The sequence below is a fragment of the Myotis lucifugus genome, unplaced genomic scaffold (genome assembly GCF_000147115.1).
Source record: "Myotis lucifugus unplaced genomic scaffold, Myoluc2.0 scaffold_119, whole genome shotgun sequence".
Lineage (NCBI taxonomy): Eukaryota > Metazoa > Chordata > Mammalia > Chiroptera > Vespertilionidae > Myotis > Myotis lucifugus.
In genome coordinates, this window is record NW_005871167.1 from 3,448,294 (window position 1) to 3,462,096 (window position 13,803).

The following is a 13,803-nucleotide window of genomic DNA, read 5'->3' on the forward strand; positions in this document are numbered from 1 at the left end:
AGTGGTTCTCAGTCAGAACGAGGGACCAGGTCCATATCGTAAATCCTGTCTGAACTCACGCTGCTCTTCTAAAGGCAGGATAAGTGATATTCACAAAGTCTGGTTGTGCACTCCTGTTCCCAGGAATCCCAGAACCTAGAAGCCTCAAGACTTTCATAAGCCAGGCAGCCAGAGAATTGCATTCCTCTAATTCAAAAACATACTCCATCCATATTCAGGAGCAGTTACAGAAGCATGACCCTCGTCCCCGTTCCCTCAAAAATGAGGAGTGAAAAAAATCTCAGGAGGGAATTCTTAGATAGGACCAGGGTCTCAAGGTCTGGGAAGTTCTTACTAAAGGCTATTCTTTTTAAAAAATATGTTTTCATTGATTTTAGAGAGATTGGAAGGGAGAGAGAGAGAAAGGAAAACATTGGTTAGAGAGTAGCAGGAATCGGCTGCCGCCTGCACTCCCCCTACTGGGGATCAAGCCCACAACCAGAGCAGGTGACGGGGAACTGAATCAGCAACCTCTGGGTGCGCCGGACCACACACCGGCCAGGGCTAAGCGCTGTTCTCGCTAAATGTTACACCGCGCAGAGGCCCTCTCTATGGAGCACACTGTGCCTGTCCCCACTCCTCCCCCAGGCACGTTTTCCTCGCCTCTGTCTTTCTTTTAAGCTGGAAGGGACCTTCTTTTGCCGCTGCAACTTGTTTCCTAAGCCCATTTCCTCTACGGCTCCCTTCTCCTTCTGTGACTGTCTGCCAAATGTGTTCTTATAGTTTGAGTCTGGGCTGTAAATTCTTTCTTAGCCAGAACTCAAGTGTTATGGGTTCACTCAGCGAGATAGACCACCGACTCAGAATTTAAATTTAGGAGCCTGTATTAAGCTGGCCAGCTGACTATAGCCGCGTCCCTCCCCCTCTGGGAGCCTCGCAGCTTGTAGTGCCCACCGAGGGTACAGCAAAGCCTTTTATCTGCAACACTACAAAGCATTTCCTGGCACCGGCAGGGTTCACACAAAGTTTACAAGTACGAATGGGGAGGTAAACGGAGTCACACCTGGCTGGGTTGAATCATATAATACATTGTTTTCTGAGACAATCTAGCAATTTTTCTCTGTCACAATCCGGGACCCTAATACAATAGGTAACCTTTCCATGCCTCCGTCCCTCCCCCTAGCACACAAGTACGGAGGTTGCTGAAGGTCTGGTCTGACTCCATTGGTCTAACACCTGGTGCTGTTTTTGCTGCCAACAGGGGCACCCACTGAGCTCAGGACTGGGCTGGACTCACAGCGGCTGTGGGGCGCTGACAACGCCTTCTCCTCTTTGGGGTTCAGTTTTCCGTCTGTGAAATGTGGATTGTAGTAGCTGACAAATCACCCCCAAGGACATATACATTGTAAGCCCTGGACCTGAAGTGTTACCCTACAATGAAAAAGGGTCTTAGCAATTGTGATTAAAGATCTTGAAATGGGGGGTGGGGGGCACAGTATGCAGCTGTAAACAGGATGAGCTTGACAGGAATCCAACTGTAGTCAATTGCCAAGAAGAAATCAACATGTAACTAACCAAGTAGTGAATATAAAGGAAGCCTAAGCTTCCCTTTGGGGAGACAGAGCTTTGGATGTGAATTCCCTGTCTCCTTTAGCTGCTGCAAGGAAATAAAACTACCTGAGGACCACCATGTCCAAGGGGACACCCTAAGGGTGACCTCTTGAGTTTGGTAACAATATTCCCCCAGGCACTCTTCACAGCACCGTGAGGAGTTTACTGCTATTACTCACTCTGTGCAGGTTCAGGCAGTAAGTCAGGAAAAGGTTAAACAGTATAATACAGACAGTATATTTTAGGACTCCAATCCAGGAAGTCTTGACTGAAATCACTTCAGTGATTTGGCTAGTTTTCTGACCCAGAATGTGTGGCTAGTTTGACTCAGAGTGAGCTGTCAGAAATTGAGTTTTTCTACAAAACATTACTGAGAGACATTAAAGAAGACCTCAATAAATGGAGAGATATACCATGTTTATTTATGGATGAAAAGATTTAATATTGTTAAGATGTCAAATTCTCTCTAAATTGATTTGTACATTCAATGCAATCTCAAAATCTTGGCAGACTTTTTTTTTTTTGTAGAAAGTGACAGGAATAAAGTTGGAAGCTTATTGTAATTGACTTCAAGACTTACTGTAAAGCTACATTGATCAAGATAATGTGGTATTGGTATGATGATAGACAAGTAGCTCAACGGAACAGAATACAGTCCAGACATAGTCCCATAAATATGTAATCAAGTAATTTTTTTCAATTTTTATAAGTTTATTTGAGCCAAACTGATGACTTTTGCCGGGGAGCAAGATCTCAAATGTTCCCTAGTCAACTGATTTTTGACAAAAGTGCAAAGATAATTCAAATAGAGAAAGAGTAGTTTTTTTTAGCAAATGGTGTTGGTACAATTGGATATTCATATGCAAAAAATAAAAAGAATTTCGATCCATACCTCATATCGGATACAAAAATTAATTAAAATGCATTACAGACCTAAATAAATATAAAAACTAAAACTATAAAACTTGCCCTAACTGGTTTGGCTCAGTGGATAGAGCGTCAGCCTGTGGACTGAAGGGTCCCAGGTTCGATTCCGGTCAAGGGCATGTACCTTGGTTGCAGGCACATCCCCAGTAGGAGGTGTGTAGGAGGCAGCTGATCGATGTTTCTCTCTCATTGATGTTTCTAACTCTCTATCCCTCTCCCTTCCTCGCTATAAAAAAATCAATAAAATATATTAAAACACACACACACACACACAACTATAAAACTTCCAGGAGAAAAACTTTGTGATGTTGAGAAAGGAAAATATCTTAGATTCAAATGTACAATCCATATAATAAAATAAATTTGATTCCAATAAAATTAATAACTTCTGCTTTCCGAAGACACTATTAAGAGAATGCAAGGATAGCCCTAGCTGGTTTGGCTCAGTGGCTAGAGCTTAAGCCTGCGGATTGAAGGGTCCCAGGTCGATTCCAGTCAAGGGCACATGCCTGGGTTTTGGGCTTGATCTCCAGTAGGGGGCGTGCAGGAGGCAGCCAATCAATGATTCTCTCTCATCACTGTTGTTTCTATCTCTCTTTCCCTTTCCCTTCCTCTCTGAAATCAATAAAAATATACTTCAAAAAAAAAAAAAAGAGAATGCAAGGATAAATCACAAACTGGAAGAAAAAATACTCAAATCCCATATTTGATAAATGACTTGCATTCAGAATAAAGAACTTCAAAAACAAGCAGCCTAATTTTAAAACCCTGAGTAAAAGATTTGAACAGACATTTCACAAAAGATATACATTTGGCAGATAAGCACATTGAGAAGATACTCCACTAATTATTATGGAAAAACAAAACCATGAGAGCACTGCATACCTGTTAGAATGGCTGGGATAAAATAAAAAAATGTTGGAGAGGCTGTGAAGAAACTGAAGCACACACTGCAGGAAGGAATGTAAAATAGTACTGTCACTTTGGAAAACAATTTGTCAAGTTTCTTTGAAAGTTAAATATGTTCTTTCTTTTCTGTGGAAATACCCAGTGGTGGATGAGGCTGGTGGTGCAGGAGGACCCAGAGGCCTGGGGGACCCCGAAAGGGGAGCCCACGGCGGCCTCTGTGGAGGATTTGTTAGGGGCATCCAGGGCTGAGGTTGTGGCTGGGGTCATGTGTCCCTGCCAAGGCCCCCGGAGCTGGTGGAGGCAAGGCAGAGGATAAGGAGTGGATGGATCCCATCACCAGGCTGGGCCGCCTGGTCAAGGACATGAAGATGAAGAGCCCATATTTCAGAAATGATGAGTGCAACGCTGACCTCCGGCAAGAGGGCAGAGAAAAGTCAGGAAAGCAGCCCTGAGGAGGAGCTGTGAAGCAGACAGTCAGCGGGGACTGCAGGTCTGACTGCACACTTGGCTCCTGAGGAGTGGGGTCTGCCAGTAGCACCGCACTGTGGCCCTCTCCCTGCTCATGTGCAGTGCAGTGACCACAGACGCCCAGGACTCCTGGTCACCCTTCACCCCCCAGTTCTGATTCTCACACAGTCCTTTCTGACCCCATTTTGCACTCTTCCTCGTGTCCTGAAACACTTTCATGGCCCTCTGGAGTGCAGGGTTGATCATCAGTAAAATCCCCCAACTTCAACCTCCCCATCTGCTCTAAAGAAACTCTGGCTCTTACCCTAGCCGGTTTGGCTCAGTGGATAGAGTGTTGGCCTGAGAACTGGAAGGTCCAGGGTTTGATTCCAATCAAGGGCACATGCCTGGGTTGCAGGCTCGATCCCCAGTAGGGGGCGGGTAGGAGGTGGCGCCCAGTGATTCTCATCATTGATGTTTCTGTTTCTCTCCCCCTCTCCCTTCCTCTCTGAAATCAATAAGAATATATATTTAAAAAAAAAACACCTGGCTATCCCCAAAGGACTCTTGACCAGTAACTGAAACCCCTCCATATTTTCAATTTTAAACATCCCATTCTCTGGCCTCATTTCTTTTTTTTTTTTTTAATTAAATCTTTATTGTTCTGATTACATTTGTTCCTCTTTTTTTCCCATAACTCCCCTTCTCCCAGTTCCCGCCCCACCCTCCGCCGTCACTCCCCACCCACTGTCCTCATCCATAGGTGCACGATTTTTGTCCATTCTCTTCCCGCATCTCCCATTCCCCTCCCCCCCCCCAAGAATAGTCAGTCCATTCCCCTTCTATGTCCCTGATTCATTGTAATCACCAGTTCATTCTGTACATCAGATTATTTATTCACTTGATTCTTAGATTCACTTGTTGATAGATGCATGTTTGTTGTTCACAATTTGTATCTTTACCTTTTTCTTCTTCCTCTTCTTAAAGGAAACCTTTCAGTATTTCGTATAATACTGGTTTAGTGGTGATGAAGTCCTTTAGCTTTTTCTTATCTGTGAAGCTCTTTATCTGACCTTCAATTCTGAATGATAGCTTTGCTGGATAAAGTAATCTTGGTTGTAGGTTCTTGGTATTCAGCACTTTAAATATTTCTTGCCATTCCCTTCTGGCCTGCAAAGTTTCTGTTGAGAAATCAGCTGACAGTCGTATGGGTATTCCCTTGTAGGTAACTGACTGTTTTTCTCTTGCTGCTTTTAAGATTCTCTCTTTGTCTTTTGCTCTTGGCATTTTAATGATGATGTGTCTTGGTGTGGTCCTCTTTGGATTCCTTTTGTTTGGGGTTCTCTTCGCTTCTTGGACCTGTAAGTCCATTTCTTTCACCAGGTGGGGGAAGTTTTCTGCCATTATTTCTTCAAATAGGTTTTCAATATCTTGCTGTCTCTCATCTTCTGGCACCCCGATAATTCGGATGTTGGTATGCTTGAAGCTGTCCCAGAGGCTCCTTACACTATCTTCACACTTTCGGATTCTTTTTTCATTTTGCTTTTCCAGTTGGGTGTTTTTTGTCGAATCTTTGGTTTGATTCTTGTGCTCCTCTGGTCTGCTATTGGGTATAATATTCTTTATTTCAGTCCGTGTATGCTTACTTTCTAATTTCTTTATCGTAGCATCGAGGGTCTCATTAGTTTTCGTGAGGCTCTGCTCAAGTTTATAGCAAGCCCTCAAAATTGCGATTCTTAGCTCCATATCCTCCATTTCTGTCATGTTTTTTTGTCTCCGCATCTTTTATGCTTTCTTGGTGCACCCCCTTGTGGTCTTTGTGCGCAGTCTTGTTCTAGCCAAGCCTTAATTGTTGTAGTTAACACTAGAGGGATTTGACCACCAGGCCGACTGGCTGTAGGAATCAGCTGTGTGGAAAACGTCTGTCTTCTGGGGAGGCGCTAATCCAGCCTTTGCCTGAGGCGATGGGCAAATGGCTGTGCTCAGGGCTTGGGAGGGGCGGGATCAACAGGGCGGGTGGGCGGGCGGAGGGAGCAGATATGGCCGCTCTCAGTCCTGTTCCCAGAGGCTCTGCTTCTCAGAACCCCAGCAGCCGCTGCAAACCTCGGAGAGAAAGCTGCCCTCAGGTTCCAACTGATGCCGGATAATCCCGCTTCTCCCGTCTGAGTCTGAATCCCTAGAGACTCGCCCGGATCTGGAGCCCAGAGTCTGAGACTCACTCCCGACCGAAAACGACAACCGCGCCCTCAGCCACCAGCCCGCTTTCGCGCGCACCTCGGTACCTTTGTATTTTCCACACTGCGCCTCCTCTGAGCCTCAGTTTGCTGTTCTCTTTCCTTCTAGTTGAAGAATCTCTCCTCAGCCAGCCTTCCTGTGGTTCTGGGTGATGTCCGTTCCGTCTTTTAGTTGTATTTTTGAAATGGTTGTTTGCGGCAGCGGTCTCCGGTGTTTACCTACGCCGCCATCTTGGTCTCTCTCCTCATTTCTTTTTTTTACCAGCTCTACTGTCCTAACCCCAACCAGAACTTGAACTTACTGATCATATCCCCTTACCATTGGGCCTGACCCTCCCGTGTCATAGCTTTCCTCCTTATCCTTAGCTTCCACAGTCAGTCATTATAGTCACTCTCCCTTGAGTACACTCTCAATTTTTTTGCCCCTCTAACTTCAACGTACTCATTTGATGAACCTACAACTCTGGCTAAATTCAATTCTATCCACTTTGGGTTTGTATCTACATGATTAAATAGTAGTTATGCTAACTGGTTTCACTTTATTTTATATAATATATATTTTTTTATTTCAAAGAGGGAGAGGGATAGAAACATCAACATGAGAATCATTGTTTGGCTGCCTCCTGCATGCCCCCTAGTGGGTACCAAGCCCCAGAAACCTGGGCATGTGCCCTGACTGGAAATCAAACTGTGACCTCCTGCTTCATAGGTCAATGTTCAACCACTGGGCCACACTGGTCTCAATTTATTATTATTTTAAAATACACTTTTATTTCAGAGAGGAAGGGAGAGGGAGACATAGAAACATCAATGATGAGAAACATTGATCGGCTGCCTCCTGCACGCCCCCTACTGGGGATCGAGCCCACAGCCCGTTTCATTCCTGCCCTCTAACCTCCAGTGCTGGTAGGCAATCACACTGCACCAGACCACATTCCTGTCCACTCTCCCAGATGTGTTTCATTCCTTTTTTTAAAAAAATATATTTATTGGTTTTTTATAGAGAGGAAAGGAGAGGGGTAGAGAGTTAGAAAAGTCGATGAGAGAGAAGCATCGATCAGCTGCCTCCTGCACACCCCTTACTGGGGATGAGCCTGCAACCAAGATACATGCCCTTGACTGGAATCGAACCTGGGACCCTTCAGTCCCCAGGCCGACGCTGAGCCAAACCAGCTAGGGCACATTCCTTTTTTTAAAAGAGAGGGAAAGACAGAAACATCGATGTAAGAGAAATACTTGCCTCCTGCACGAGCCCCGACCTGGGCCCAGGCCGGGGAGGAGCCTGCAACTGAGATCCATACCCTTGACTGGAATCAACCTGACCCTTTGGTCCTCAGGCCGATGCTCTATCCACTGAGCTAAGTCAGCTAGGGCTGTTCCATTCTTTTCTCTCCTCAAACACCTCCAGTTCTCTCTCCCTGTACCTTTATTCTCAGCTGATGACCTTGCCTCCTACTTCCCTGAGAAATAGAAGTAGCAAACAACCTATTTGCTTTTGAAAGATATATTCCATCTCCTCTCCTGTTATTGTAGATAAACTGTCTGTGCTCCTATCCAAGGACAACCTCTGCACTTGTGCCCTGGACTCCACCCTTTTTGTCTGTTCAAAGACATGGCTTTCTCTGTCTCCTACACCATCTGTTTCTATTTCTCTCAATTTCCCCATCCTCAAGCAAATATGCTGATATATCTACCATTTTATAAAACCCCCCTCATTTAAAAAAATATATATTTTTATTAACATCAGAGAGGAAGGGAGAGATAGAAACATCAATGATGAGAATCAGTGATGGGCTACCTCCTGCATGCTCCCTACTGGGGGGATCGAGCCAGCAACCTGGTCATGTGCCCTTGACTGGACTTGAACCCGGGACCCTTGCCTGTTATTTTTGTTTAAAAACATGTTAAAGACATCGTCCTGCCCCGGTGAGGTCGGGACGGCCCCAGTGAGGTTGAAACAGCCCCGGTGAGGCCGAGACGGGCCCGGTGAGGTTGGGACGGCTCCAGTGAGGTTGGGACAGATAATGGGGACCAGTATAGACTGATGAACAAGGGTAGATGCAGAGGCAGAGCAGCATCGAACAGACTGTCAAACTACAGTGGGAAGCCTGGGGAGGGTTTGGGGGGGGTGGTTACGAGATCAACCGAAGGACTTATATGCATGCATATAAGAATAACCAATGGACACAAGACACTAGGGGGTAGGAGCCGGGGGAATGTCAAGGGGGGGGGGAAGGAGACATATGTAATACTCTCTGTAATACTTCAAGAAATAAAAATTATTAAAAAAAAAAAAAAAAAGACATCGTCCCATTCTCTTTTGAACCCACTCTGATCATGCTTTTGCCGCCACCACTTCACTGAAACCTCTCTACAAGGTTGCTAATAACTCCATGGTGCTTTTAAAGCCAGTAGTCATTGCCGAACCGGTTTGGCTCAGTGGATAGAGCGTCGGCCTGCGGACTTAGGGGTCCCAGGTTCGATTCCGGTCAAGGGCATGTACCTGGTTGCGGGCACATCCCCACTGGGGGGCGTGCAGGAGGCAGCTGATGGATCGCTCTCATCGATGTTTCTGGCTCTCTATCCCTCTCCCTTCTTCTCTGTAAAAAATCAATAAAATATATTAAAAAAAAAAAAAGCCAGTAGTCATTTTTAATCCTTATCTTGTTTGACCTATTAGCAGCGTTGGCACAGTTATCACCTGCTCGCCCTGGAATTCTAGGACACCCACAGTACTATTAAAATTCCCAGACCCACCTCAAACACTTTGAACCATGCTTTTTGGAGGTGTGGCTTAAGGACTCAATTTTACTCAAATGGTAGAAGTGGTTCCTATTCTCTAAAGCAGCGGTTCTCAACCTTGGCTGCACATTAGAATCACCTGGGAACCTTTTTAAAATCCTGATTTCTGGGCCTCATCCTCCAGAAATTGTTTCTTTGTTACTAATGTTGTGGCCTCACCCCATAACAAAGAAACAGAATTTCCGGAGGGCGAGGCCCAGAAATCAGGATTTTAAAGATTCCCAGGTGATTCTAATGTGCAGCCAAGGTTGAGAACCGCTGATCTAGACACTGTTCCTGACCTCATGAGTTTACAGCTCAGGAGACATTTCCCAGGGACATTTGTGAGGATTTTGGGTGGTACCATTTTTTGTGATAAAAATCATTTTGGTGCCCTAACCGGTTTGGCTCAGTGGATAGAGCGTCGGCCTTCGGACTCAAGGGTCCCGGGTTCGATTCAGGTCAAGGGCATGTACCTTGGTTGTGGGCACATCCCCAGTGGGGAGTGTGCAGGAGGCAGCTGATCGATGTTTCTCTCTCATCGATGTTTCTAACTCTCTATCCCTCTCCCTTCCTCTCTGTAAAAAATCAATAAAATATATTTAAAAAAAAATCATTTTGGTTTAGTGGGGAGGAGGAGGGGTAGGTGGAAGAAGGCATAGAGTGGGATAAATGGTGATGGGGGGAAAAAGGGTTATCTGTAATACTGTCAACAATGAAAAAAATATTTCTTATGAAAAATAAACCATTTTGGTTTATATAGGTGCTTAAGCATAGATATTCAGTAATAAAATTTTTTTTTTAAATATGTTTTATTGATTTTTTACAGAGAGGAAGGGAGAGAGATATAGAGTCAGAAACATCGATGAGAGAGAAACATCGATCAGCCGCCTCCTGCACATCCCCCACTGGGGATGTGCCCGCAACCCAGGTACATGCCCTTGACCGGAATCGAACCTGGGACCTTTCAGTCCGCAGGCCGACGCTCTATCCACTGAGCCAAACCGGTTTCGGCTAGTAATAAAATTTTTATTAAAAATCATTTTGGTACCCTAGCCAGTTTGGTGTGGTGGATAGAGCCTCAGCCTGAGGACTGAAGGGTCCCAGATTTGATGCCAGTCAAGGGCATGTGCCTGGGTTGCCATCACATGCAGAGGGCAACCAATGATTCCCTCATCATTGATGTTTCTCTTTCTCAAATCAATAAAAATATATTTAAATGTCATTTTGGTAAACTTTTTTAAAATGTAAAAGCTGTGTTGGTTAAGAAAATATGTATTACTGATTTCAGAGAGGGAGAAACATTAATGGTATCATTGATCAGCTGCCTCCTGCATGCCCCACACTGGGGATTGAGCCTGAAATCCAGGCATGTGCTCTGACTGGGAATTGTTGATCTCCTGGTTCATAGGTGGACACTCAACCACTGAGCCACACCAGCTGGGAGGAAAGCCCTTTTGAGAAAGTTATTTCCGGTACTCCAAAAATCAATTAGCTTAAAAAAATCGCTAAACTAATTCTAAGCAGTGTTAGGCTCCTGAATGTATGACTTCTAGAGCCAGGATCTTACTTTGCATGTAGATTGCATCAATCAATCCTTAAACTCCTGGGAGAGCCAGTTAAGACCTACCCTGAGGAAAAGATAAGCTGTGCACACAATTAATTCAAAAGAAATCTTGGAGCAACCACGGCCCGGATTTCCCTGCTTGAACCTGCCTTTACTGAGCAAGCTGGGCTATGGGACTCCCAGGGTCAGCACTTTAACCTTGGACCTGATTTTCTTCCATCCAATGTTTGCACCTGGTGTAAAGGGGACAAATGGGTCTTATGAGCCTCCCCAAAGGATACTCTTGCCTATAACGTTCTGATGAAGTTCAGAATTTGCCACAGCTGTCCCAGCACATGCATTAGTACTGACCATAAGTAAATCACGCAGCAGTTTCCATCGGATTGTTTTGCTATCACTTTCTTATATATATATGTCCCCAATTGATAACTTTCTAATTAAAGTCTCTCTCTCTCCCACCAGGGGTAGGCACACTTCTAAGTCTCTTCCTGATTTGCTCATCACTCAACACTTCCTTACCCTCCTGGCTCCTTCCCATTTAAAAAGCACTGACTAGCCAGGTTAAATTAATGGAACACTTATAAAAACTTTAATCCCTTTTCCCCACAAAAGCTATGCAAACCGGGGAGGCTGAGGATACAAATACAAAAGAACCCCGAGTTAAGGTACAGGAATAACCTCCCTCATGAAAGACTATGAGGCATTCCACACTTGAATACTCGGTCAAAGCAATTATAATCCAAGACATATACAATCCCCATTCTATCAGGCAAAAACCACACCCAACACGCTATATGAAATACAATTTCCATTTATTTCCCCCCCAGAGAACTTTTCTTCACTCTTTGAAGACTCAGCTCCTTACATGGGCTTTGGTGGAGGTCGTGGGGCAGCACCCTGAAAGACAAAGGAATGAAAGAGTAATTAAAGACTGTCCCCTCAAAGAACCTGACCATCACTCTCCCATCACGAACAATGTATTTGGGCCATAAGTGCATGGAAAACTGATAGATGTGAAAGTAGACCACACTACTCATTCCAAAAAAATTCTAACTCTCTTCTAAGAAATGTTTTAGGTGTGGGTCCCACCTACCTCTTCAGACTTAGCTGACCTCACCACAGGCGGACTTTAATTTGACAACCCTTGGTTTGTACACCACCCCTCTGGTGTCCACATCTCCTTTTTGGTACTTACCGCAGGTCTAAATCGGGGTGGGGGTGTTCGGTCCTTCCGGGCTTCACGAGAACGATTCCTGACTACCTTGCTGTGAATGGCACAGCTCACACAGTAATGCAGCTTCACATACAGCTTGGGAAGCACATAGGCTAAGATGGAAAAGGAACAGAATATTAAATGCACGTAAATGCCTGTCAGCATACCTACACCATTTCACTCCCAAGTTCAGTTTCTGATGCCTAACTAAACACATGCAATTTCACAAACGAGTAACACTCTAATTCTTCCTATCGCCACGGGAACCACGCCCACATCCTAGGTAAACCAAACACCCCGCTCCTTCAGCAGCTGCACCAGCCCCAACACCTACTCCTGGGCACTTTCTGGTTGCCTAAATTTTAGGCCCTAAAAAAAAAGCCAACTTGGCCCAGCCAGTTTGGCTCAGTGGATAGAGCGTCAGCCGGAGGACTGAAGGTCCTGGGTTCGATTCTGGTCAAGGGGATGTATCACGGTTGCAGCCTAGATTCCCCAGCTCTGGTCTGGGCGGGAGGCATCCAATGGATGAGTCTCTCTCACATCGATGCTTCTCTTTCTGTCTCTCCCTAAAAACCTATGGAAAGCCCGGCCGGCGTGGTTCAGTGTTGACCTATGAACTAGGAGGCCACAGTTTGATTCCTGGTCCAGGCATATGCCCGGGTTGTGGGCTGGATCCCAGTGTGGGGCGTGCAGGAGGCAAGCGATCAATGATTCTCTCATCATTGATGTTTCTCTCTCCCTCCCTCTCTGAAATCAATAAAAATAATGTCCCCGGGAGAGGATTAACAAGAAAAATCCAATTTGTCTTAAGAAAAAAAAAAAAAGAAAAAAAAAAAAGACAATTTATCATATTGCCCCAGAAACACCTTTGGTGACCAATCCAGACGGCCTCCTACTTGAAACATTCTCCCAGACTTAGTCTGTACGTTTCCACAACAGGCACTCAAACAAAACCAGTGCAAAGGGACTGTTCAGTGTACAGTGCGGCCTTGACTTACGAGTTTAATTTGTTCTGAGACCGAGCTCGTTAACTCAAATTACTCTGTCAACTCAATGCAAAAAATCGGCCGAGAGACAGCTGGTATCTCAAAAAACTCGTTAGTCGGGACACTCGTAAGTCAAGGCCCCACTGTACTATGCTTGTAGTTATTGCTCCCCAAACACTGCTACAGAACAAGTTCTGGAAGTGCTTTTGGACTCCCATTCCCTTAAAAAAACGCCCCGTTTTCTTCTACTGGCAACAGTCTTAAAGGTGTATAACCCGCAGGGGATGCTCCCGTGAACTCGGCCCCGGGGTACAGGGTAGGCGTCAGGGAGCCTGCAGATCACGCCGGGGGCTTACCGTCGAAGACACTCGCTTCGGAGATGTCCCGAACGGCTGCGGCCTCCACTATGTTTCGGATGACAAACTTCTTAATGGCCTTGTCCTTGGGCACGCACCGGGCGCAGTTGGTGCAACGAATAGGCTGCACATGGCCTCGGCCTTTTTTGGCACGACCGTTATTCCTTCTTTTCTTGGTCTGCACGAGGATAAAAACCTTGTTAGGAAGGAGGTGCAACCTACCCAGCCTCGGCCCCTACCGGCTACATTCCACACCAGCCGCCCAAGGAAGACGCCAGTCACATCCCCAGTTCCTCCGCAAATCTCTCTCCAAGCCCGGGGTAAACACACACTCCGCCCGCTCCTCCTTGGACCCGGCTCCCAAATCCCCCACAGTCGGGATCTGCTCCCGTCAACCTCACCCAGACCGCCAGCTCCCCACGCGCCCGCACTCACCATCTTGGAAACGAGGATCCGAGAGAGGATCCGGCGCCCGGCCCGCCTCCCTTATATAGCGCGAGATCCCTCCACTCACACCGGAAGAATCCTTAGTTGACGAACGGCAAGAACGGCAACCCACCTTACTCAAATTTTCTTTATTATTGAGGGTTTATGCTGAAATCTAGGGCAGAAAGGCATTTCTCAAGTTTATTTATCGGTGGCACAAGGTGACCATGGGACTATTTTTCCTGATGGCGGAAGAAAATTAAAGTTATACGTCTCCCAGCAGGCACTGCGACGCCCTACCCCGGAAGTAATTTTGGGCGGTACAATTAATCTGGTTTTGCGACGCTAAAAGCGGAAGTTGCCTGGC

At 45.8% G+C, this 13,803-nt stretch overlaps 1 protein-coding gene across 1 annotated transcript; it reads right to left on the reverse strand.

The window, feature by feature from the left end:
* Nucleotides 1-11,250: 11,250 nt before the first annotated feature.
* On the reverse strand, nt 11,251-13,600 carry RPS26 (ribosomal protein S26). The gene is made up of 4 exons (XM_006093661.3): nt 13,446-13,600; nt 13,011-13,188; nt 11,651-11,781; nt 11,251-11,352 (listed from the first exon to the last, which is right to left on the reverse strand). Exons 1-4 carry the CDS (start codon nt 13,446-13,448, stop codon nt 11,317-11,319), a joined length of 348 nt encoding a protein of 115 aa, XP_006093723.1. The 5' UTR covers nt 13,449-13,600; the 3' UTR covers nt 11,251-11,316.
* Between the last annotated feature and the right edge of the window lie 203 nt (nt 13,601-13,803).